At 45.1% G+C, this 25,001-nt stretch overlaps 1 protein-coding gene across 3 annotated transcripts in view; it reads left to right on the forward strand.

Annotated features, from left to right (window-relative positions):
- LOC118371003 (WD repeat-containing protein 49) overlaps positions 1 to 25,001 on the forward strand; it is a 58,777-nt gene that overhangs the window by 12,514 nt on the left and 21,262 nt on the right. For all 3 annotated transcript variants that reach the window (XR_008071997.1, XM_052471689.1, XM_052471691.1), the window contains exons 6-13: positions 15,025 to 15,071; positions 15,227 to 15,364; positions 18,269 to 18,457; positions 19,341 to 19,532; positions 21,504 to 21,791; positions 22,046 to 22,210; positions 22,422 to 22,571; positions 24,669 to 24,853. Coding sequence is in view for 2 of the 3 variants with exons in the window: in XM_052471689.1 (XP_052327649.1) it covers positions 15,025 to 15,071; positions 15,227 to 15,364; positions 18,269 to 18,457; positions 19,341 to 19,532; positions 21,504 to 21,791; positions 22,046 to 22,210; positions 22,422 to 22,571; positions 24,669 to 24,853 (1,354 nt within the window). In the remaining variant the exon portion in view is untranslated. The remainder of the gene's footprint in view (positions 1 to 15,024; positions 15,072 to 15,226; positions 15,365 to 18,268; positions 18,458 to 19,340; positions 19,533 to 21,503; positions 21,792 to 22,045; positions 22,211 to 22,421; positions 22,572 to 24,668; positions 24,854 to 25,001) is intronic.

The raw sequence follows: 25,001 nt of genomic DNA on the forward strand, positions 1-25,001 counted from the left end.
AAACAGGGTTCTGACTTTATGTCCCTGTTGTTCTCTCATCTCTGAACAGGGTTCTGACTTTATGTCCCTGTTGTTCTCTCATCTCTGAACAGGGTTCTGACTTTATGTCCCTGTTGTTCTCTCATCTCTGAACAGGGTTCTGACTTTATGTCCCTGTTGTTCTCTCATCTCTGAACAGGGTTCTGACTTTATGTCCCTGTTGTTCTCTCATCTCTGAACAGGGTTCTGACTTTATGTCCCTGTTGTTCTCTCATCTCTGAACAGGGTTCTGACTTTATGTCCCTGTTGTTCTCTCATCTCTGAACAGGGTTCTGACTTTATGTCCCTGTTGTTCTCTCATCTCTGAACAGGGTTCTGACTTTATGTCCCTGTTGTTCTCTCATCTCTGAACAGGGTTCTGACTTTATGTCCCTGTTGTTCTCTCATCTCTGAACAGGGTTCTGACTTTATGTCCCTGTTGTTCTCTCATCTCTGAACAGGGTTCTGACTTTATGTCCCTGTTGTTCTCTCATCTCTGAACAGGGTTCTGACTTTATGTCCCTGTTGTTCTCTCATCTCTGAACAGGGTTCTGACTTTATGTCCCTGTTGTTCTCTCATCTCTGAACAGGGTTCTGACTTTATGTCCCTGTTGTTCTCTCATCTCTGAACAGGGTTCTGACTTTATGTCCCTGTTGTTCTCTCATCTCTGAACAGGGTTCTGACTTTATGTCCCTGTTGTTCTCTCATCTCTGAACAGGGTTCTGACTTTATGTCCCTGTTGTTCTCTCATCTCTGAACAGGGTTCTGACTTTATGTCCCTGTTGTTCTCTCATCTCTGAACAGGGTTCTGACTTTATGTCCCTGTTGTTCTCTCATCTCTGAACAGGGTTCTGACTTTATGTCCCTGTTGTTCTCTCATCTCTGAACAGGGTTCTGACTTTATGTCCCTGTTGTTCTCTCATCTCTAAACAGGGTTCTGACTTTATGTCCCTGTTGTTCTCTCATCTCTAAACAGGGTTCTGACTTTATGTCCCTGTTGTTCTCTCATCTCTGAACAGGGTTCTGACTTTATGTCCCTGTTGTTCTCTCATCTCTAAACAGGGTTCTGACTTTATGTCCCTGTTGTTCTCTCATCTCTGAACAGGGTTCTGACTTTATGTCCCTGTTGTTCTCTCATCTCTGAACAGGGTTCTGACTTTATGTCCCTGTTGTTCTCTCATCTCTGAACAGGGTTCTGACTTTATGTCCCTGTTGTTCTCTCATCTCTGAACAGGGTTCTGACTTTATGTCCCTGTTGTTCTCTCATCTCTGAACAGGGTTCTGACTTTATGTCCCTGTTGTTCTCTCATCTCTGAACAGGGTTCTGACTTTATGTCCCTGTTGTTCTCTCATCTCTGAACAGGGTTCTGACTTTATGTCCCTGTTGTTCTCTCATCTCTGAACAGGGTTCTGACTTTATGTCCCTGTTGTTCTCTCATCTCTGAACAGGGTTCTGACTTTATGTCCCTGTTGTTCTCTCATCTCTGAACAGGGTTCTGACTTTATGTCCCTGTTGTTCTCTCATCTCTGAACAGGGTTCTGACTTTATGTCCCTGTTGTTCTCTCATCTCTGAACAGGGTTCTGACTTTATGTCCCTGTTGTTCTCTCATCTCTGAACAGGGTTCTGACTTTATGTCCCTGTTGTTCTCTCATCTCTGAACAGGGTTCTGACTTTATGTCCCTGTTGTTCTCTCATCTCTGAACAGGGTTCTGACTTTATGTCCCTGTTGTTCTCTCATCTCTGAACAGGGTTCTGACTTTATGTCCCTGTTGTTCTCTCATCTCTGAACAGGGTTCTGACTTTATGTCCCTGTTGTTCTCTCATCTCTGAACAGGGTTCTGACTTTATGTCCCTGTTGTTCTCTCATCTCTAAACAGGGTTCTGACTTTATGTCCCTGTTGTTCTCTCATCTCTGAACAGGGTTCTGACTTTATGTCCCTGTTGTTCTCTCATCTCTGAACAGGGTTCTGACTTTATGTCCCTGTTGTTCTCTCATCTCTAAACAGGGTTCTGACTTTATGTCCCTGTTGTTCTCTCATCTCTGAACAGGGTTCTGACTTTATGTCCCTGTTGTTCTCTCATCTCTAAACAGGGTTCTGACTTTATGTCCCTGTTGTTCTCTCATCTCTGAACAGGGTTCTGACTTTATGTCCCTGTTGTTCTCTCATCTCTGAACAGGGTTCTGACTTTATGTCCCTGTTGTTCTCTCATCTCTGAACAGGGTTCTGACTTTATGTCCCTGTTGTTCTCTCATCTCTGAACAGGGTTCTGACTTTATGTCCCTGTTGTTCTCTCATCTCTGAACAGGGTTCTGACTTTATGTCCCTGTTGTTCTCTCATCTCTGAACAGGGTTCTGACTTTATGTCCCTGTTGTTCTCTCATCTCTGAACAGGGTTCTGACTTTATGTCCCTGTTGTTCTCTCATCTCTGAACAGGGTTCTGACTTTATGTCCCTGTTGTTCTCTCATCTCTGAACAGGGTTCTGACTTTATGTCCCTGTTGTTCTCTCATCTCTGAACAGGGTTCTGACTTTATGTCCCTGTTGTTCTCTCATCTCTGAACAGGGTTCTGACTTTATGTCCCTGTTGTTCTCTCATCTCTGAACAGGGTTCTGACTTTATGTCCCTGTTGTTCTCTCATCTCTGAACAGGGTTCTGACTTTATGTCCCTGTTGTTCTCTCATCTCTGAACAGGGTTCTGACTTTATGTCCCTGTTGTTCTCTCATCTCTGAACAGGGTTCTGACTTTATGTCCCTGTTGTTCTCTCATCTCTGAACAGGGTTCTGACTTTATGTCCCTGTTGTTCTCTCATCTCTGAACAGGGTTCTGACTTTATGTCCCTGTTGTTCTCTCATCTCTGAACAGGGTTCTGACTTTATGTCCCTGTTGTTCTCTCATCTCTGAACAGGGTTCTGACTTTATGTCCCTGTTGTTCTCTCATCTCTGAACAGGGTTCTGACTTTATGTCCCTGTTGTTCTCTCATCTCTGAACAGGGTTCTGACTTTATGTCCCTGTTGTTCTCTCATCTCTAAACAGGGTTCTGACTTTATGTCCCTGTTGTTCTCTCATCTCTAAACAGGGTTCTGACTTTATGTCCCTGTTGTTCTCTCATCTCTGAACAGGGTTCTGACTTTATGTCCCTGTTGTTCTCTCATCTCTGAACAGGGTTCTGACTTTATGTCCCTGTTGTTCTCTCATCTCTAAACAGGGTTCTGACTTTATGTCCCTGTTGTTCTCTCATCTCTAAACAGGGTTCTGACTTTATGTCCCTGTTGTTCTCTCATCTCTGAACAGGGTTCTGACTTTATGTCCCTGTTGTTCTCTCATCTCTGAACAGGGTTCTGACTTTATGTCCCTGTTGTTCTCTCATCTCTAAACAGGGTTCTGACTTTATGTCCCTGTTGTTCTCTCATCTCTGAACAGGGTTCTGACTTTATGTCCCTGTTGTTCTCTCATCTCTGAACAGGGTTCTGACTTTATGTCCCTGTTGTTCTCTCATCTCATCTCTGAACAGGGTTCTGACTTTATGTCCCTGTTGTTCTCTCATCTCTAAACAGGGTTCTGACTTTATGTCCCTGTTGTTCTCTCATCTCTGAACAGGGTTCTGACTTTATGTCCCTGTTGTTCTCTCATCTCTGAACAGGGTTCTGACTTTATGTCCCTGTTGTTCTCTCATCTCTGAACAGGGTTCTGACTTTATGTCCCTGTTGTTCTCTCATCTCTGAACAGGGTTCTGACTTTATGTCCCTGTTGTTCTCTCATCTCTAAACAGGGTTCTGACTTTATGTCCCTGTTGTTCTCTCATCTCTGAACAGGGTTCTGACTTTATGTCCCTGTTGTTCTCTCATCTCTGAACAGGGTTCTGACTTTATGTCCCTGTTGTTCTCTCATCTCTGAACAGGGTTCTGACTTTATGTCCCTGTTGTTCTCTCATCTCTGAACAGGGTTCTGACTTTATGTCCCTGTTGTTCTCTCATCTCTGAACAGGGTTCTGACTTTATGTCCCTGTTGTTCTCTCATCTCTGAACAGGGTTCTGACTTTATGTCCCTGTTGTTCTCTCATCTCTGAACAGGGTTCTGACTTTATGTCCCTGTTGTTCTCTCATCTCTGAACAGGGTTCTGACTTTATGTCCCTGTTGTTCTCTCATCTCTGAACAGGGTTCTGACTTTATGTCCCTGTTGTTCTCTCATCTCTGAACAGGGTTCTGACTTTATGTCCCTGTTGTTCTCTCATCTCTCAAACAGGGTTCTGACTTTATGTCCCTGTTGTTCTCTCATCTCTGAACAGGGTTCTGACTTTATGTCCCTGTTGTTCTCTCATCTCTGAACAGGGTTCTGACTTTATGTCCCTGTTGTTCTCTCATCTCTGAACAGGGTTCTGACTTTATGTCCCTGTTGTTCTCTCATCTCTGAACAGGGTTCTGACTTTATGTCCCTGTTGTTCTCTCATCTCTGAACAGGGTTCTGACTTTATGTCCCTGTTGTTCTCTCATCTCTGAACAGGGTTCTGACTTTATGTCCCTGTTGTTCTCTCATCTCTAAACAGGGTTCTGACTTTATGTCCCTGTTGTTCTCTCATCTCTGAACAGGGTTCTGACTTTATGTCCCTGTTGTTCTCTCATCTCTAAACAGGGTTCTGACTTTATGTCCCTGTTGTTCTCTCATCTCTGAACAGGGTTCTGACTTTATGTCCCTGTTGTTCTCTCATCTCTGAACAGGGTTCTGACTTTATGTCCCTGTTGTTCTCTCATCTCTGAACAGGGTTCTGACTTTATGTCCCTGTTGTTCTCTCATCTCTGAACAGGGTTCTGACTTTATGTCCCTGTTGTTCTCTCATCTCTGAACAGGGTTCTGACTTTATGTCCCTGTTGTTCTCTCATCTCTGAACAGGGTTCTGACTTTATGTCCCTGTTGTTCTCTCATCTCTGAACAGGGTTCTGACTTTATGTCCCTGTTGTTCTCTCATCTCTGAACAGGGTTCTGACTTTATGTCCCTGTTGTTCTCTCATCTCTGAACAGGGTTCTGACTTTATGTCCCTGTTGTTCTCTCATCTCTGAACAGGGTTCTGACTTTATGTCCCTGTTGTTCTCTCATCTCTGAACAGGGTTCTGACTTTATGTCCCTGTTGTTCTCTCATCTCTGAACAGGGTTCTGACTTTATGTCCCTGTTGTTCTCAGGGTTCATCTCTGAACAGGGTTCTGACTTTATGTCCCTGTTGTTCTCTCATCTCTGAACAGGGTTCTGACTTTATGTCCCTGTTGTTCTCTCATCTCTGAACAGGGTTCTGACTTTATGTCCCTGTTGTTCTCTCATCTCTAAACAGGGTTCTGACTTTATGTCCCTGTTGTTCTCTCATCTCTGAACAGGGTTCTGACTTTATGTCCCTGTTGTTCTCTCATCTCTGAACAGGGTTCTGACTTTATGTCCCTGTTGTTCTCTCATCTCTGAACAGGGTTCTGACTTTATGTCCCTGTTGTTCTCTCATCTCTGAACAGGGTTCTGACTTTATGTCCCTGTTGTTCTCTCATCTCTGAACAGGGTTCTGACTTTATGTCCCTGTTGTTCTCTCATCTCTGAACAGGGTTCTGACTTTATGTCCCTGTTGTTCTCTCATCTCTGAACAGGGTTCTGACTTTATGTCCCTGTTGTTCTCTCATCTCTGAACAGGGTTCTGACTTTATGTCCCTGTTGTTCTCTCATCTCTGAACAGGGTTCTGACTTTATGTCCCTGTTGTTCTCTCATCTCTGAACAGGGTTCTGACTTTATGTCCCTGTTGTTCTCTCATCTCTGAACAGGGTTCTGACTTTATGTCCCTGTTGTTCTCTCATCTCTGAACAGGGTTCTGACTTTATGTCCCTGTTGTTCTCTCATCTCTGAACAGGGTTCTGACTTTATGTCCCTGTTGTTCTCTCATCTCTGAACAGGGTTCTGACTTTATGTCCCTGTTGTTCTCTCATCTCTGAACAGGGTTCTGACTTTATGTCCCTGTTGTTCTCTCATCTCTGAACAGGGTTCTGACTTTATGTCCCTGTTGTTCTCTCATCTCTGAACAGGGTTCTGACTTTATGTCCCTGTTGTTCTCTCATCTCTGAACAGGGTTCTGACTTTATGTCCCTGTTGTTCTCTCATCTCTGAACAGGGTTCTGACTTTATGTCCCTGTTGTTCTCTCATCTCTGAACAGGGTTCTGACTTTATGTCCCTGTTGTTCTCTCATCTCTGAACAGGGTTCTGACTTTATGTCCCTGTTGTTCTCTCATCTCTGAACAGGGTTCTGACTTTATGTCCCTGTTGTTCTCTCATCTCTGAACAGGGTTCTGACTTTATGTCCCTGTTGTTCTCTCATCTCTGAACAGGGTTCTGACTTTATGTCCCTGTTGTTCTCTCATCTCTGAACAGGGTTCTGACTTTATGTCCCTGTTGTTCTCTCATCTCTGAACAGGGTTCTGACTTTATGTCCCTGTTGTTCTCTCATCTCTGAACAGGGTTCTGACTTTATGTCCCTGTTGTTCTCTGAACATCTCCCTGTTGTTCTCTCATCTCTAAACAGGGTTCTGACTTTATGTCCCTGTTGTTCTCTCATCTCTGAACAGGGTTCTGACTTTATGTCCCTGTTGTTCTCTCATCTCTGAACAGGGTTCTGACTTTATGTCCCTGTTGTTCTCTCATCTCTGAACAGGGTTCTGACTTTATGTCCCTGTTGTTCTCTCATCTCTGAACAGGGTTCTGACTTTATGTCCCTGTTGTTCTCTCATCTCTGAACAGGGTTCTGACTTTATGTCCCTGTTGTTCTCTCATCTCTGAACAGGGTTCTGACTTTATGTCCCTGTTGTTCTCTCATCTCTGTTCTCTCATCTCTGAACAGGGTTCTGACTTTATGTCCCTGTTGTTCTCTCATCTCTGAACAGGGTTCTGACTTTATGTCCCTGTTGTTCTCTCATCTCTGAACAGGGTTCTGACTTTATGTCCCTGTTGTTCTCTCATCTCTGAACAGGGTTCTGACTTTATGTCCCTGTTGTTCTCTCATCTCTGAACAGGGTTCTGACTTTATGTCCCTGTTGTTCTCTCATCTCTGAACAGGGTTCTGACTTTATGTCCCTGTTGTTCTCTCATCTCTGAACAGGGTTCTGACTTTATGTCCCTGTTGTTCTCTCATCTCTGAACAGGGTTCTGACTTTATGTCCCTGTTGTTCTCTCATCTCTGAACAGGGTTCTGACTTTATGTCCCTGTTGTTCTCTGAACATCTCTGAACAGGGTTCTGACTTTATGTCCCTGTTGTTCTCTCATCTCTGAACAGGGTTCTGACTTTATGTCCCTGTTGTTCTCTCATCTCTGAACAGGGTTCTGACTTTATGTCCCTGTTGTTCTCTCATCTCTGAACAGGGTTCTGACTTTATGTCCCTGTTGTTCTCTCATCTCTGAACAGGGTTCTGACTTTATGTCCCTGTTGTTCTCTCATCTCTGAACAGGGTTCTGACTTTATGTCCCTGTTGTTCTCTCATCTCTGAACAGGGTTCTGACTTTATGTCCCTGTTGTTCTCTCATCTCTGAACAGGGTTCTGACTTTATGTCCCTGTTGTTCTCTCATCTCTGAACAGGGTTCTGACTTTATGTCCCTGTTGTTCTCTCATCTCTGAACAGGGTTCTGACTTTATGTCCCTGTTGTTCTCTCATCTCTGAACAGGGTTCTGACTTTATGTCCCTGTTGTTCTCTCATCTCTGAACAGGGTTCTGACTTTATGTCCCTGTTGTTCTCTCATCTCTGAACAGGGTTCTGACTTTATGTCCCTGTTGTTCTCTCATCTCTGAACAGGGTTCTGACTTTATGTCCCTGTTGTTCTCTCATCTCTGAACAGGGTTCTGACTTTATGTCCCTGTTGTTCTCTCATCTCTGAACAGGGTTCTGACTTTATGTCCCTGTTGTTCTCTCATCTCTGAACAGGGTTCTGACTTTATGTCCCTGTTGTTCTCTCATCTCTAAACAGGGTTCTGACTTTATGTCCCTGTTGTTCTCTCATCTCTGAACAGGGTTCTGACTTTATGTCCCTGTTGTTCTCTCATCTCTGAACAGGGTTCTGACTTTATGTCCCTGTTGTTCTCTCATCTCTGAACAGGGTTCTGACTTTATGTCCCTGTTGTTCTCTCATCTCTGAACAGGGTTCTGACTTTATGTCCCTGTTGTTCTCTCATCTCTGAACAGGGTTCTGACTTTATGTCCCTGTTGTTCTCTCATCTCTGAACAGGGTTCTGACTTTATGTCCCTGTTGTTCTCTCATCTCTGAACAGGGTTCTGACTTTATGTCCCTGTTGTTCTCTCATCTCTGAACAGGGTTCTGACTTTATGTCCCTGTTGTTCTCTCATCTCTGAACAGGGTTCTGACTTTATGTCCCTGTTGTTCTCTCATCTCTGAACAGGGTTCTGACTTTATGTCCCTGTTGTTCTCTCATCTCTGAACAGGGTTCTGACTTTATGTCCCTGTTGTTCTCTCATCTCTGAACAGGGTTCTGACTTTATGTCCCTGTTGTTCTCTCATCTCTGAACAGGGTTCTGACTTTATGTCCCTGTTGTTCTCTCATCTCTGAACAGGGTTCTGACTTTATGTCCCTGTTGTTCTGTTGTTCTCATCTCTGAACAGGGTTCTGACTTTATGTCCCTGTTGTTCTCTCATCTCTAAACAGGGTTCTGACTTTATGTCCCTGTTGTTCTCTCATCTCTGAACAGGGTTCTGACTTTATGTCCCTGTTGTTCTCTCATCTCTGAACAGGGTTCTGACTTTATGTCCCTGTTGTTCTCTCATCTCTGAACAGGGTTCTGACTTTATGTCCCTGTTGTTCTCTCATCTCTAAACAGGGTTCTGACTTTATGTCCCTGTTGTTCTCTCATCTCTGAACAGGGTTCTGACTTTATGTCCCTGTTGTTCTCTCATCTCTGAACAGGGTTCTGACTTTATGTCCCTGTTGTTCTCTCATCTCTGAACAGGGTTCTGACTTTATGTCCCTGTTGTTCTCTCATCTCTGAACAGGGTTCTGACTTTATGTCCCTGTTGTTCTCTCATCTCTGAACAGGGTTCTGACTTTATGTCCCTGTTGTTCTCTCATCTCTAAACAGGGTTCTGACTTTATGTCCCTGTTGTTCTCTCATCTCTAAACAGGGTTCTGACTTTATGTCCCTGTTGTTCTCTCATCTCTAAACAGGGTTCTGACTTTATGTCCCTGTTGTTCTCTCATCTCTGAACAGGGTTCTGACTTTATGTCCCTGTTGTTCTCTCATCTCTAAACAGGGTTCTGACTTTATGTCCCTGTTGTTCTCTCATCTCTGAACAGGGTTCTGACTTTATGTCCCTGTTGTTCTCTCATCTCTGAACAGGGTTCTGACTTTATGTCCCTGTTGTTCTCTCATCTCTAAACAGGGTTCTGACTTTATGTCCCTGTTGTTCTCTCATCTCTAAACAGGGTTCTGACTTTATGTCCCTGTTGTTCTCTCATCTCTGAACAGGGTTCTGACTTTATGTCCCTGTTGTTCTCTCATCTCTGAACAGGGTTCTGACTTTATGTCCCTGTTGTTCTCTCATCTCTGAACAGGGTTCTGACTTTATGTCCCTGTTGTTCTCTCATCTCTGAACAGGGTTCTGACTTTATGTCCCTGTTGTTCTCTCATCTCTGAACAGGGTTCTGACTTTATGTCCCTGTTGTTCTCTCATCTCTGAACAGGGTTCTGACTTTATGTCCCTGTTGTTCTCTCATCTCTGAACAGGGTTCTGACTTTATGTCCCTGTTGTTCTCTCATCTCTGAACAGGGTTCTGACTTTATGTCCCTGTTGTTCTCTCATCTCTGAACAGGGTTCTGACTTTATGTCCCTGTTGTTCTCTCATCTCTGAACAGGGTTCTGACTTTATGTCCCTGTTGTTCTCTCATCTCTGAACAGGGTTCTGACTTTATGTCCCTGTTGTTCTCTCATCTCTGAACAGGGTTCTGACTTTATGTCCCTGTTGTTCTCTCATCTCTGAACAGGGTTCTGACTTTATGTCCCTGTTGTTCTCTCATCTCTGAACAGGGTTCTGACTTTATGTCCCTGTTGTTCTCTCATCTCTGAACAGGGTTCTGACTTTATGTCCCTGTTGTTCTCTCATCTCTGAACAGGGTTCTGACTTTATGTCCCTGTTGTTCTCTCATCTCTGAACAGGGTTCTGACTTTATGTCCCTGTTGTTCTCTCATCTCTGAACAGGGTTCTGACTTTATGTCCCTGTTGTTCTCTCATCTCTGAACAGGGTTCTGACTTTATGTCCCTGTTGTTCTCTCATCTCTGAACAGGGTTCTGACTTTATGTCCCTGTTGTTCTCTCATCTCTGAACAGGGTTCTGACTTTATGTCCCTGTTGTTCTCTCATCTCTAAACAGGGTTCTGACTTTATGTCCCTGTTGTTCTCTCATCTCTGAACAGGGTTCTGACTTTATGTCCCTGTTGTTCTCTCATCTCTGAACAGGGTTCTGACTTTATGTCCCTGTTGTTCTCTCATCTCTAAACAGGGTTCTGACTTTATGTCCCTGTTGTTCTCTCATCTCTGAACAGGGTTCTGACTTTATGTCCCTGTTGTTCTCTCATCTCTAAACAGGGTTCTGACTTTATGTCCCTGTTGTTCTCTCATCTCTAAACAGGGTTCTGACTTTATGTCCCTGTTGTTCTCTCATCTCTGAACAGGGTTCTGACTTTATGTCCCTGTTGTTCTCTCATCTCTGAACAGGGTTCTGACTTTATGTCCCTGTTGTTCTCTCATCTCTGAACAGGGTTCTGACTTTATGTCCCTGTTGTTCTCTCATCTCTGAACAGGGTTCTGACTTTATGTCCCTGTTGTTCTCTCATCTCTGAACAGGGTTCTGACTTTATGTCCCTGTTGTTCTCTCATCTCTGAACAGGGTTCTGACTTTATGTCCCTGTTGTTCTCTCATCTCTGAACAGGGTTCTGACTTTATGTCCCTGTTGTTCTCTCATCTCTGAACAGGGTTCTGACTTTATGTCCCTGTTGTTCTCTCATCTCTGAACAGGGTTCTGACTTTATGTCCCTGTTGTTCTCTCATCTCTGAACAGGGTTCTGACTTTATGTCCCTGTTGTTCTCTCATCTCTGAACAGGGTTCTGACTTTATGTCCCTGTTGTTCTCTCATCTCTGAACAGGGTTCTGACTTTATGTCCCTGTTGTTCTCTCATCTCTAAACAGGGTTCTGACTTTATGTCCCTGTTGTTCTCTCATCTCTGAACAGGGTTCTGACTTTATGTCCCTGTTGTTCTCTCATCTCTGAACAGGGTTCTGACTTTATGTCCCTGTTGTTCTCTCATCTCTGAACAGGGTTCTGACTTTATGTCCCTGTTGTTCTCTCATCTCTGAACAGGGTTCTGACTTTATGTCCCTGTTGTTCTCTCATCTCTAAACAGGGTTCTGACTTTATGTCCCTGTTGTTCTCTCATCTCTGAACAGGGTTCTGACTTTATGTCCCTGTTGTTCTCTCATCTCTGAACAGGGTTCTGACTTTATGTCCCTGTTGTTCTCTCATCTCTGAACAGGGTTCTGACTTTATGTCCCTGTTGTTCTCTCATCTCTGAACAGGGTTCTGACTTTATGTCCCTGTTGTTCTCTCATCTCTGAACAGGGTTCTGACTTTATGTCCCTGTTGTTCTCTCATCTCTGAACAGGGTTCTGACTTTATGTCCCTGTTGTTCTCTCATCTCTGAACAGGGTTCTGACTTTATGTCCCTGTTGTTCTGTTGTTCTCATCTCTAAACAGGGTTCTGACTTTATGTCCCTGTTGTTCTCTCATCTCTGAACAGGGTTCTGACTTTATGTCCCTGTTGTTCTCTCATCTCTGAACAGGGTTCTGACTTTATGTCCCTGTTGTTCTCTCATCTCTGAACAGGGTTCTGACTTTATGTCCCTGTTGTTCTCTCATCTCTGAACAGGGTTCTGACTTTATGTCCCTGTTGTTCTCTCATCTCTGAACAGGGTTCTGACTTTATGTCCCTGTTGTTCTCTCATCTCTGAACAGGGTTCTGACTTTATGTCCCTGTTGTTCTCTCATCTCTGAACAGGGTTCTGACTTTATGTCCCTGTTGTTCTCTCATCTCTGAACAGGGTTCTGACTTTATGTCCCTGTTGTTCTCTCATCTCTGAACAGGGTTCTGACTTTATGTCCCTGTTGTTCTCTCATCTCTGAACAGGGTTCTGACTTTATGTCCCTGTTGTTCTCTCATCTCTGAACAGGGTTCTGACTTTATGTCCCTGTTGTTCTCTCATCTCTGAACAGGGTTCTGACTTTATGTCCCTGTTGTTCTCTCATCTCTGAACAGGGTTCTGACTTTATGTCCCTGTTGTTCTCTCATCTCTGAACAGGGTTCTGACTTTATGTCCCTGTTGTTCTCTCATCTCTGAACAGGGTTCTGACTTTATGTCCCTGTTGTTCTCTCATCTCTGAACAGGGTTCTGACTTTATGTCCCTGTTGTTCTCTCATCTCTGAACAGGGTTCTGACTTTATGTCCCTGTTGTTCTCTCATCTCTGAACAGGGTTCTGACTTTATGTCCCTGTTGTTCTCTCATCTCTGAACAGGGTTCTGACTTTATGTCCCTGTTGTTCTCTCATCTCTGAACAGGGTTCTGACTTTATGTCCCTGTTGTTCTCTCATCTCTGAACAGGGTTCTGACTTTATGTCCCTGTTGTTCTCTCATCTCTGAACAGGGTTCTGACTTTATGTCCCTGTTGTTCTCTCATCTCTGAACAGGGTTCTGACTTTATGTCCCTGTTGTTCTCTCATCTCTGAACAGGGTTCTGACTTTATGTCCCTGTTGTTCTCTCATCTCTGAACAGGGTTCTGACTTTATGTCCCTGTTGTTCTCTCATCTCTGAACAGGGTTCTGACTTTATGTCCCTGTTGTTCTCTCATCTCTGAACAGGGTTCTGACTTTATGTCCCTGTTGTTCTCTCATCTCTGAACAGGGTTCTGACTTTATGTCCCTGTTGTTCTCTCATCTCTGAACAGGGTTCTGACTTTATGTCCCTGTTGTTCTCTCATCTCTGAACAGGGTTCTGACTTTATGTCCCTGTTGTTCTCTCATCTCTAAACAGGGTTCTGACTTTATGTCCCTGTTGTTCTCTCATCTCTAAACAGGGTTCTGACTTTATGTCCCTGTTGTTCTCTCATCTCTGAACAGGGTTCTGACTTTATGTCCCTGTTGTTCTCTCATCTCTAAACAGGGTTCTGACTTTATGTCCCTGTTGTTCTCTCATCTCTGAACAGGGTTCTGACTTTATGTCCCTGTTGTTCTCTCATCTCTGAACAGGGTTCTGACTTTATGTCCCTGTTGTTCTCTCATCTCTGAACAGGGTTCTGACTTTATGTCCCTGTTGTTCTCTCATCTCTGAACAGGGTTCTGACTTTATGTCCCTGTTGTTCTCTCATCTCTGAACAGGGTTCTGACTTTATGTCCCTGTTGTTCTCTCATCTCTGAACAGGGTTCTGACTTTATGTCCCTGTTGTTCTCTCATCTCTGAACAGGGTTCTGACTTTATGTCCCTGTTGTTCTCTCATCTCTGAACAGGGTTCTGACTTTATGTCCCTGTTGTGTTCTCTCATCTCTGAACAGGGTTCTGACTTTATGTCCCTGTTGTTCTCTCATCTCTGAACAGGGTTCTGACTTTATGTCCCTGTTGTTCTCTCATTCTGAACAGGGTTCTGACTTTATGTCCCTGTTGTTCTCTCATCTCTAAACAGGGTTCTGACTTTATGTCCCTGTTGTTCTCTCATCTCTGAACAGGGTTCTGACTTTATGTCCCTGTTGTTCTCTCATCTCTGAACAGGGTTCTGACTTTATGTCCCTGTTGTTCTCTCATCTCTGAACAGGGTTCTGACTTTATGTCCCTGTTGTTCTCTCATCTCTAAACAGGGTTCTGACTTTATGTCCCTGTTGTTCTCTCATCTCTAAACAGGGTTCTGACTTTATGTCCCTGTTGTTCTCTCATCTCTGAACAGGGTTCTGACTTTATGTCCCTGTTGTTCTCTCATCTCTGAACAGGGTTCTGACTTTATGTCCCTGTTGTTCTCTCATCTCTGAACAGAGTTCTGACTTTATGTCCCTGTTGTTCTCTCATCTCTGAACAGGGTTCTGACTTTATGTCCCTGTTGTTCTCTCATCTCTGAACAGAGTTCTGACTTTATGTCCCTGTTGTTCTCTCATCTCTAAACAGGGTTCTGACTTTATGTCCCTGTTGTTCTCTCATCTCTAAACAGGGTTCTGACTTTATGTCCCTGTTGTTCTCTCATCTCTAAACAGGGTTCTGACTTTATGTCCCTGTTGTTCTCTCATCTCTAAACAGGGTTCTGACTTTATGTCCCTGTTGTTCTCTTTATGTCATCTCTAAACAGGGTTCTGACTTTATGTCCCTGTTGTTCTCTCATCTCTGAACAGGGTTCTGACTTTATGTCCCTGTTGTTCTCTCATCTCTAAACAGGGTTCTGACTTTATGTCCCTGTTGTTCTCTCATCTCTAAACAGGGTTCTGACTTTATGTCCCTGTTGTTCTCTCATCTCTAAACAGGGTTCTGACTTTATGTCCCTGTTGTTCTCTCATCTCTGAACAGGGTTCTGACTTTATGTCCCTGAACAGGGTTCTGACTTTATGTCCCTGTTGTTCTCTCATCTCTAAACAGGGTTCTGACTTTATGTCCCTGTTGTTCTCTCATCTCTAAACAGGGTTCTGACTTTATGTCCCTGTTGTTCTCTTATCTCTGAACAGGGTTCTGACTTTATGTCCCTGTTGTTCTCTCATCTCTAAACCGGGTTCTGACTTTATGTCCCTGTTGTTCTCTCATCTCTAAACAGGGTTCTGACTTTATGTCCCTGTTGTTCTCTTATCTCTGAACAGGGTTCTGACTTTATGTCCCTGTTGTTCTCTCATCTCTGAACAGGGTTTTCTGACTTTATGTCCCTGTTGTTCTCTCATCTCTAAACAGGGTTCCCCAATGTTCCAACCTCTCTCTGCTACTGGCATGACATAAAGGTACGGCTTCAGTACTCTGTCATAAACTAACGTACATTTGACCCATTCTAAACATTCAATTACTTGTCTTTTCATGAACCATGATAGATGTTTTTATAGTTCTGGTAGTTATATTCACATTGTCTTCCCCTGAGATCTGTTGTAATCCCTCCCAGTCTCCAGGGGGGCGCTCTTTGCTGCTGTGGGGAGATGAAAAGGGAGGGATCCATCTGTTGTGGTTCCTCCAACTCCAAAATGGACTGTTTGAGAGCCCCTTCACTGAGGACAATGTCCCTCAGAGGATTTACATGCAGGTAGGCCTCATTCACTCTTCATTCACTCTGTGCTGGACTGAAACAAAAAACTGGCACACAGTTATAATGCCAATAGCCTAGAGGTTAGAGAGACAGACCAGCAGCCTGAAGTTTGGATGTTCAAGCCCCAGACTGGGTGGCTGAACTGGCAACCCACGTTCCATGTCCTGCCATTGTGTCCTTGAGCAAGTCTCTTACTCTAATATCAAATCAAATTTTATTTGTCATATGCGCCGAATACAACAGGTGTAAAGCTCACATTGGAATGCTTCCTTACAAGCCCTCAACCAACAATGGCATTTTAAGAAAAATAGGTGTTACGTTTAAAATAACTAATAATTAAAGAGCAGCAGTAAAATAACAGTAGTGAGGCTATATACAGAGGTTACCAGTACAGAGTCAATGTGCGGAGGCACAGGTTAGACGAGGTAATTTAGGTAATATGTACATGTAGGTAGAGTTAGAGTGACTATGCATAGATAATAAACAGAGAGTAGCAGGAGCGTAAAAGAGGGGGGGCAATGCAAATAGTCTGGGTAGCCATTTGATAAACTGTTCTGGTGCGGGTGTTCAAGAAGCCTTTTGGACCTAGACTTGGCGCTCCGATACTGCTTCCCGTGCGACAGCAGACAGAACCGTCTATGAATAGGGTGGCTGGAGTCTTTGACAATTTGTAGGCCATTGGTTTGACACCGCCTGGTATAGAGGTCCTGGATGGCAGGAAGCTTGGCCCCAGTGATGTACTGGGCCATACGCACTACCCTCTGTTGTGCCTTGTGGTCGTTGGCCGAGCAGTTTCCATAACAGGCAGGGATGCAACCATTCAGGATACTTTCAATGGTGCAGCTGTAGAACTTTTTGTTGATCTGAGGACCCATGCCAAATCTTTTCAGACTCCTGGGGGGCAATAGGCTTTGTCGTTCCCTCTTCACAACTGTCTTGGTGTGTTTGGACCATGATAGTTTGTTGGTGAAGGTTGTTGTCCTGGCACCACACGGCCAGATCTCTGACCTCCTCTCTGGCTGTCTCATCGTTGTCGGCGATCAGGCCTACCACTGTTGTGTCGTTGGCAAACTTAATGATGGTGTTGGAGTCGTGCCTGGCCATGCAGTCATGAGTGAACAGGGAGTACAGGTGGGGACTGAGCACGGACCCCTGAGGGACCCCTGTGTTGAGGATCAGCGTGGCAGAGGCGTTGTTACCTACCCTCACCACCTGGGGCGCCCCGTCAGGAAGTCCAGGATCCAGTTGCAGAGGGAAGTGTTTAGTCCCAGGGTCCTTAGTTTAGTGATGAGCTTTGAGGGCACTATGGTGTTGAACACTGAGCTGTAGTCAGTGAATAGCATTCTAAAATATTGTAGGTGTTCCTTTTGTCCAGGTGGGAAAGAGCAGTGTGGAGTGCAATAGAGATTGCATCATCTGTGGATCTGTTTGAGTGGTATGCAAATTGGAGTGAGTCTAGGGTTTCTGGGATAATTGTGTTGATGTGAGCCATGACCAGCCTTTCAAAGCACGTCATGGCTACAAACGTGAGAGCTACGAGTCTGTAGTCATTTAAGCAGGTTGCCTTCGTGTTCTTGGGCACTGGGACTATGGTGGTATGCTTGAAGCATGTTTGGTATTACAGACTCAGTCAGGGACATGTTGAAAATGTCAGTGAAGACACTTGCTAGTTGGTCAGCGCATGCTCGGAGTACACGTCCTGGTAATCCGTCTGGCCCTGCTGCCTTGTGAATGTTGAGCAGTTTAAAGGTCTTACTCACATCAGCTACGGAGAGCGTGATCACGCAGTCATCCAGAACAGCTGATGCTCTCATGCATGCTTCAGTGATGCTTTCCTCGAAGCGAGCATAGAAGTAATTTAGCTCGGTCAGTAGGCTCGTGTCACTGGGCAGCTCACGACTGTGCTTCCCTTTTGCTGTCTGTAACAGTTTGAAAGCCCTGCCACATCCGACGAGCTTCGGAGCCGGTGTAGTACGATTCAATCTTCGTCCTGTATTGATGCTTTGCCTGTTTGATGGTTCGTCGAAGTGCATTTCTTATAAGCTTCTGGGTTAGAGTCCCGCTCCTTGAAAGCGGCAGCTCTACCCTTTAGCCCAGTGAGGATGTTGCATGTAATCCATGGCTTCTGGTTGGGGTATGTACGTACAGTCACTGTGGAGACGACGTCATCAATGCACTTATTGATGAGACCAGTGACTGATGTGGTGTACTCCTCAATGCCATCAGAAGAAACCCGGAACATATTCCAGTATGTGCAAGCAAAACAGTCCTGTAGCTTAGCATCTGCTTCATCTGACCACTTCTTTATTGACCGAGTCACTGGTGCTTCCTGCTTTAATTTTTGCTTGTAAGCAGGAATCAGGAGGATATAATTATCCCCCCATTGCTCTCCATCCAGGGGCGCTGCACTGACCTGTGCCTCTTAATGTGTGTCTGGGGGATGTTGGGAAAGGCAAAAGACAAAATTATGTTCCAACCAATGGACAGTAAAGTACAGTATCTATTCTGTAACCTTGCTACGTGTGTTACGGCACTTCTAGGGTAGTTATTTTTCTTGGCACTGTGGTTAGCATGTGTTCCTTGGGACCAAAAGTTAATGTGTGTTCTTCAGATTTCTGCTGGACCAGGGTTGGTTAACTGGTATTTTATTTCACATTTATTTAACTAGGCAAGTCAGTTAAGAACAAATTCTTATTTACAATGACAGCCTATCCTGGCCAAACCCGGATGATCCTGGGTCAAATGTACGCTGCCCTATTGGACTCCCAATCATGGCCAGATGTGATGCAGCCTGGATTTGAACCAGATACTGTATTAATGCCTCTTGTACTGAGATGCAGTGCCTTAGACCGCTGAGCCACTCAGGATCCCCAATTATGGTGAGAACATGTCTCCTAACAGGATATTGGTGACCACAGCCGCCTAGTCTCCTACCAACATATCCCCACAGTCCACCAGGAACCAATCAACAGGATCATTTTCGAGCCCCACACTGACCTCATCATGACATCATCAGGAAGCGACGCCTCCTCAGTAGTCATCATGCATGTGTCTCTCAGGAGAAAACCCTATGTTTGGAGAATCAATAAGGTAATAATATAACACAGTATCTACCCTATTATGAGCCTTTCATGTGTTGTTACTATGGAGAACACAATGAAGCCACCATTTATATGCGATTCTACAAAAAGGGTAGCTGTTATTTAAGCAATAAGGCCCTCAGAGGGTGTGGTATACAGTATGGCCAATATACCACGACTAAGGACTGTTCTTCAGTACGATGCAAAGCGGAGTACCTGGATACAGCCCTTAGCCGTGGTAAATTGGCCATATACCACAAACCCCCTGAATTATTTTGAGTCATAACTGTGTTTTATCTTGCTTACTGTTGCCAAGTCCCACCCTATAACCAATAGAAACACACACACACACACACACAAAGGATATAATTGCTGGAGAACAAAAACATGTAATGTGACTGGCCCTGCTGAGGAAGTGATTAAAGTGGGTGGGGTGTTTTGTATTGGTTGTTATGGCTTCTGAGCAGTGCTCCTATAAAACTGTCTAGCTTTGGTCAGTTGACCAATTAAGCTGTCCTCAACAGTTCCCAATTATAAACTAATAGGAAAGGCAGTATTTTTAGAATATTTAGTCACGCTACCTTTTATTTTAGTGACCCACAAATCCTAACTTCCCTTTCTCTATGTCTGTCTGCTGTCCTGTCCTGTCCTGTCCTGTCCTGTCCTGTCCTGTCTGTCTGTCTGTCTGTCTGTCTGTCTGTCTGTCTGTCTGTCTGTCCTGTCCTGTCCTGTCTGTCTGTCTGTCTGTCTTCCTCTGTTTTCTCTCTCCCTCTCCTCCCCAACCTCTCTCTCTCTCTCTCTCTCTCTCTCTCTCTCTCTCTCTCTCTCTCTCCTCTCTCTCTCTCTCTCTCTCTCTCTCTCTCTCTCTTCTCTCCTTTCTCCCTCCTCCGCAGGGTGTGACGTGCTTTGATTTCAGCAGGTCTCTCAACCTATTGGTGACGGGTGGTCTGGACCCTGCGGTCAAACTGTGGAACTGCTTCATGACCGCTCGGCCAGTCGCGGTCCTACACGGTCACGGCACCACAGTACTGGACGTGGTCATCTACCAACCACTGGGACAGGTCCTCAGCTACTCCAAAGATGCTGTAAGTCAATAACCACCAGATAGCTTGGAGACACAACACTGGCCGTAGCTTCACGGGTAAGCTGTAAGCCCTCACCTACGACAGGTAGAGAGAGGCAAACCTATCCCTAGACTGAAGTACCAGTACTACACCACATGATAGTCTGTCCTGGCTGTGGTCCAGCCCAACAGTACTATGGTATACGTATGGTCCTTCTGTAGCTCAGTTGGTAGAGCATGGCGCTTGTAACGCCAGGGTAGTGGGTTCGATCCCCGGGACCACCCATACGTAGAATGTATGCACACATGACTGTAAGTCGCTTTGGATAAAAGCGTCTGCTAAATGGCATATATTATTATTATATTACACCACAAGGTATTCTGTCCTGGATGTGGTCCAGCCCACCAGTACTACACCACATGATAGTCTGTCCTGGCTGTGGTCCAGCCCAACAGTACTACACCACAAGATATTCTGTCCTGGCTGTGGTCCAGCCCACCAGTACTACACCACAAGGTATGCTGTCCTGGCTGTGGTCCAGCCCACCAGTACTACACCACAAGGTATTCTGTCCTGGTTGTGGTCCAGCCCACCAGTACTACACCACAAGGTATTCTGTCCTGGCTGTGGTCCAGCCCACCAGTACTACACCACAAGGTATTCTGTCCTGGCTGTGGTCCAGCCCACCAGTACTAGACCACAAGGTATTCTGTCCTGGCTGTGGTCCAGCCCAACAGTACTACACCACAAGGTATTCTGTCCTGGCTGTGGTCCAGCCCACCAGTACTACACCACAAGGTATGCTGTCCTGGCTGTCGTCCAGCCCACCAGTACTAGACCACAAGGTATTCTGTCCTGGCTGTGGTCCAGCCCAACAGTACTACACCACAAGGTATTCTGTCCTGGCTGTGGTCCAGCCCACCAGTACTACACCACAAGGTATTCTGTCCTGGCTGTGGTCCAGCCCACCAGTACTAGACCACAAGGTATTCTGTCCTGGCTGTGGTCCAGCCCACCAGTACTACACCACATGGTAGTCTGTCCTGGCTGTGGTCCAGCCCACCAGTACTACACCACAAGGTATTCTGTCCTGGCTGTGGTCCAGCCCACCAGTACTACACCACAAGGTAATCTGTCCTGGCTGTGGTCCAGCCCACCAGTACTACACCAGAAGGTATGCTGTCCTGGCTGTGGTCCAGCCCACCAGTACTACACCACAAGGTATTCTGTCCTGGCTGTGGTCCAGCCCACCAGTACTACACCACAAGGTATTCTGTCCTGGCTGTGGTCCAGCCCACCAGTACTACACCACAAGGTATTCTGTCCTGGCTGTGGTCCAGCCCACCAGTACTACACCACAAGGTATTCTGTCCTGGCTGTGGTCCAGCCCACCAGTACTACACCACATGATAGTCTGTCCTGGCTGTGGTCCAGCCCACCAGTACTACACCACAAGGTATTCTGTCCTGGCTGTGGTCCAGCCCACCAGTACTACACCACAAGGTATGCTGTCCTGGCTGTGGTCCAGCCCACCAGTACTACACCACAAGGTATTCTGTCCTGGCTGTGGTCCAGCCCACCAGTACTACACCACAAGGTATTCTGTCCTGGCTGTGGTCCAGCCCACCAGTACTAAACCACAAGGTATTCTGTCCTGGCTGTGGTCCAGCCCACCAGTACTACACCACAAGGTAGTCATTATTATTATTAGTCTGTCCTGGCTGTGGACCAGCCCACCAGTACTACACCACAAGGTATTCTGTCCTGGCTGTGGACCAGGTGGTTTTTGTTTTCCACTTTTTAATTTCTTTCAGAAGGGGTTTGTTTACCCACCTGGTTGTCTCTGTGCAGGAGCTTTCAGAAGGGGTTTGTTTACCCACCTGGTTGTCTCTGTGCAGGACCTTTCAGAAGGGGTTTGTTTACCCACCTTGTTGTCTCTGTGCAGGAGCTTTCAGAAGGGGTTTGTTTACCCACCTTGTTGTCTCTGTGCAGGAGCTGAGGGTGTGGGACATCTCCACCAATCGCTGTCTGAGGACCGTCCACCTGCAGTTCCCCTGTCTGCAGCCAGGGCGCGCCCCAGAGCACGGCAACTTCCCTTTCCTGTTGGTGGCCCCGCCCTTCCTGTCGCAGACTCCGCCCCATATCCTGGTGTCCTGTCGAGACTACCTGGCCAGGCTGAGGCTGGAGAAAGGGGGGAGGGGGGAGGAGCAGGGAGGAGGGGGAAGACAATGCCATGGTGCCCCCCTCTCCTGTGCTCTCTACAACCCCACACTGAAACAGGTAGGTATGGAATCTTGTACACTGTCACAGCCATAAGGGTGTGCACACTGTATGTGTGCGTTAACGTAAATATGTCTGTAAATGTTTACATCTGTGTGTGTGTGTGTGTGTGTGTGTGTGTGTGTGTGTGTGTGTGTGTGTGTGTGTGTGTGTGTGTGTGTGTGTGTGTGTGTGTGTGTGTGTGTGTGTGTGTGTGTGTGTGTGTGTGTGTGCGTGTGTGTGTGTGTGTCGTGGGTGTTTATATGTGTGTGTAGGTCATCGCTGGATGTGATGACTCGTCTGTATCAGTGTGGGACGTAGAAACAGGGAGGCTGCGTCTGAAGATCACCAGCGCTCATGGAGAGGAGGAGATTACCTGCATGGTGCTAGACTCCTCCCACAGACGACTCATCACTGGAGCACGCAACGGAACCATCAAGGTACCCCTGTGGTAAAAGCTAGTGCAGCCTATGCAGTGGAGCCTGTGCTTTCATCTATCCAATCATGTTACTGATGTCTGATAAGTGAAGAAAAGGGGAAAAGCAGGAGACTTCTCCAAGTCTCCTCCTCCTTCACTATGGTTCAGTTAGAACAGCTTTAGATGGACACAGATGTGGTTTACTATGATGTGCTGTTTCTGTCTGTTAAAAGGTGTGGAACCTACTGAATGGCCTCAACCTACACAAGCTAGAGCCTGTCACCCTCTCAGATGTCACAGGGGTCATCTGTCTCCATGACAACCAGTTGCTGGCCGTGGGGTGGAGCCAGCAGGTCGCTCAGTATGACATCAAAGGGGCTAAGGTGAGAAAACACCCCAGCCAAACACACACTTTCCTTTTCAATAAAAAGTTATTGTGTGCCAGCCAGGATAAACATGTACATTGCACTCTGTGAAGAGTCCACCACACCTCAACCCCAATATTATCTGTCACTATCGTGTCTGCTCCATGTGGTTACACTCATAGCTAACCAGCCTTCCAGCCTTCCTTACAAGATAACTTTCAGGAATGATATCTATTTACAGTTGAAGTTGGAAGTGTGCATACACTTAGGTCATTAAAACTTGTTTTTCAACCACTCTACAAATGTCTTGTTAATAAACTATTGTTTTGGCAAGTCGGTTAGGATATCTACTTTGTGCATGACACAAGTAATTTTACCAACAATTGTGTACAGACATATTATTTCACTTATAATTCACTGTATCACAATTCCAGTGGGTCAGAAGTTAACTGTGCCTTTAAACAGCTTGGAAAATTCCAGAAAATTATGTCATGGCTTTAGAAGCTTCTGATAGGCTAGTTGACATCATTTTAGTCAATTGGAGGTGTACCTGTGGATGTATTTCAAGGCCTACCTTCAAACTCAGTGCCTCTTTGCTTGACATCATGGGAAAATCAAAATAAATCAGCCAAGACCTCAGAAAACGATTGTAGACCTCCACAAGTCTGTTTCATCCTTGGGAGCAACGCGTTCTGTCTCCTAGAGGTGAACGTACTTTGGTGCGAAATGTACAAATCAATCCCAAAACAACAGAAAAGGACCTTGTGAAGATGCTGGAGGAAACAGGTACAAAATTATCTATATCCACAGTAAAACGAGTCCTATATCGGCATAACCTGAAAGGCTGCTCAGCAAGAAAGAAGCCACTGCTCCAAAACCGCCATTAAAATGCCAGACTACGGTTTGCAACTGCACATGGGGACAAAGATCATACTTTTTGGAGAAATGTTCTCTGGTCTGATGAAACAAAAATACAACTGTTTGGCCATAATGACCATCATTATGTTTGGAGGAAAAGGGGGAGGCTTGCAAGCCGACGAACACCATCCCAACCGTGAAGCACGGGCGTGGCAGCATCATGTTATGGGGGTGCTTTGCTGCAAGAGGGACTGGTGCACTTCACAAAATAGATGGCTTCATGAGGTAGGAAAATTATGTGAATATATTAAAGCAACATCTCAAGACATCAGTCAGGAAGTTAAAGCTTGGTCACAAATGGGTCTTCTAATTGGACAATGACTCCAAGCATTTTTCCAAAGTTGTGGCAAAATGGCTTAAGGACAACAAAGTCAAGGTATTGGAGTGGCCCTCACAAAGCCCTGACCTCAAACCTATAGGAAGTATGTGGGCAGAAGTGAAAAAGCGTGGAGAGGCCTACAAACTGACTCAGTTACACCAGCTCTGTCAGGAGGAATGGGCCAAAATTCACCCAACTTATTGTGGGAAGCTTGTGGAAAGCTACCTGAAATGTTTGACCCAAGTGAAACAATTTAAAGGCAATGCTACCAAATACTAATTGAATGTATGTAAACTTCTGTCCCACTAGGAATGTGATGAAATGAATTAAAGCTGAAATGAATCATTCTCTCTACTATTATCCTGACATTTCACATTCTTAAAATAAAGTGGTGATCCTCACTGACCTATGACAGGGAATTTTTATACTAGGATTAAATGTCAGGAATTGTGATAAACTGAGTTTAAATATATCTGGCTACGGTGTAAGTAAACTTCCAACTTCAACTATATATACAGATCTGCTCTGAGGTTTCTTATTCGCTTTGGATAAAAGCGTCTGCTAAATGGCATATATTATTATTATTATTATTGTTAGACGTCAGCAGAAACCGGTGGGGTTTTTAAAGAACACTTATAAAACAACTTGGCTAAGAGGGGGTGTATGTAAATGATGTCATTGTGTGATGCAGAGTATGACCTCTGGGATTTATTATTATATATTTATTATATTTATTATACGTACAGTATCAGTCACAGTGGAAAACTTGGTTTGTTTTCACATTTGAATGAGCGCAATGTTGGCACCAAGATGCAAATGAGAATATTATTCTGGTGATTATCTGGTTCCAATATGGCGCCCTGTTTGTGGTGGTGAAGGATGTGTTTGTAAGGGCAGACATGTCGTGGAAGTCAGGTCAGCAACACAGAGCTGACATCCTGGTGGTTGACCACTGCCCTGCCCTGGGGGTCATTGCTACGGGCAGCCATGATGGAGAGGTCATCGTCTGGACTTTGGACACACAGAGACCCCTGGTTCGCCTGCGGAGGGCCACTCACTCACTGTGAGTCAATGCTTTATCCATGCTTTATCAATGCTTTATCAATGCTTTATCAATGCTTTATGCAATATCAATGCTTTATCAATGCTTTATCAATGCTTTATCAATGCTTTATGCAACATCAATGCTTTATCAATGCTTTATCAATGCT

The sequence above is a fragment of the Oncorhynchus keta genome, chromosome 2, assembly GCF_023373465.1.
Source record: "Oncorhynchus keta strain PuntledgeMale-10-30-2019 chromosome 2, Oket_V2, whole genome shotgun sequence".
NCBI classification, from domain to species: domain Eukaryota; kingdom Metazoa; phylum Chordata; class Actinopteri; order Salmoniformes; family Salmonidae; genus Oncorhynchus; species Oncorhynchus keta.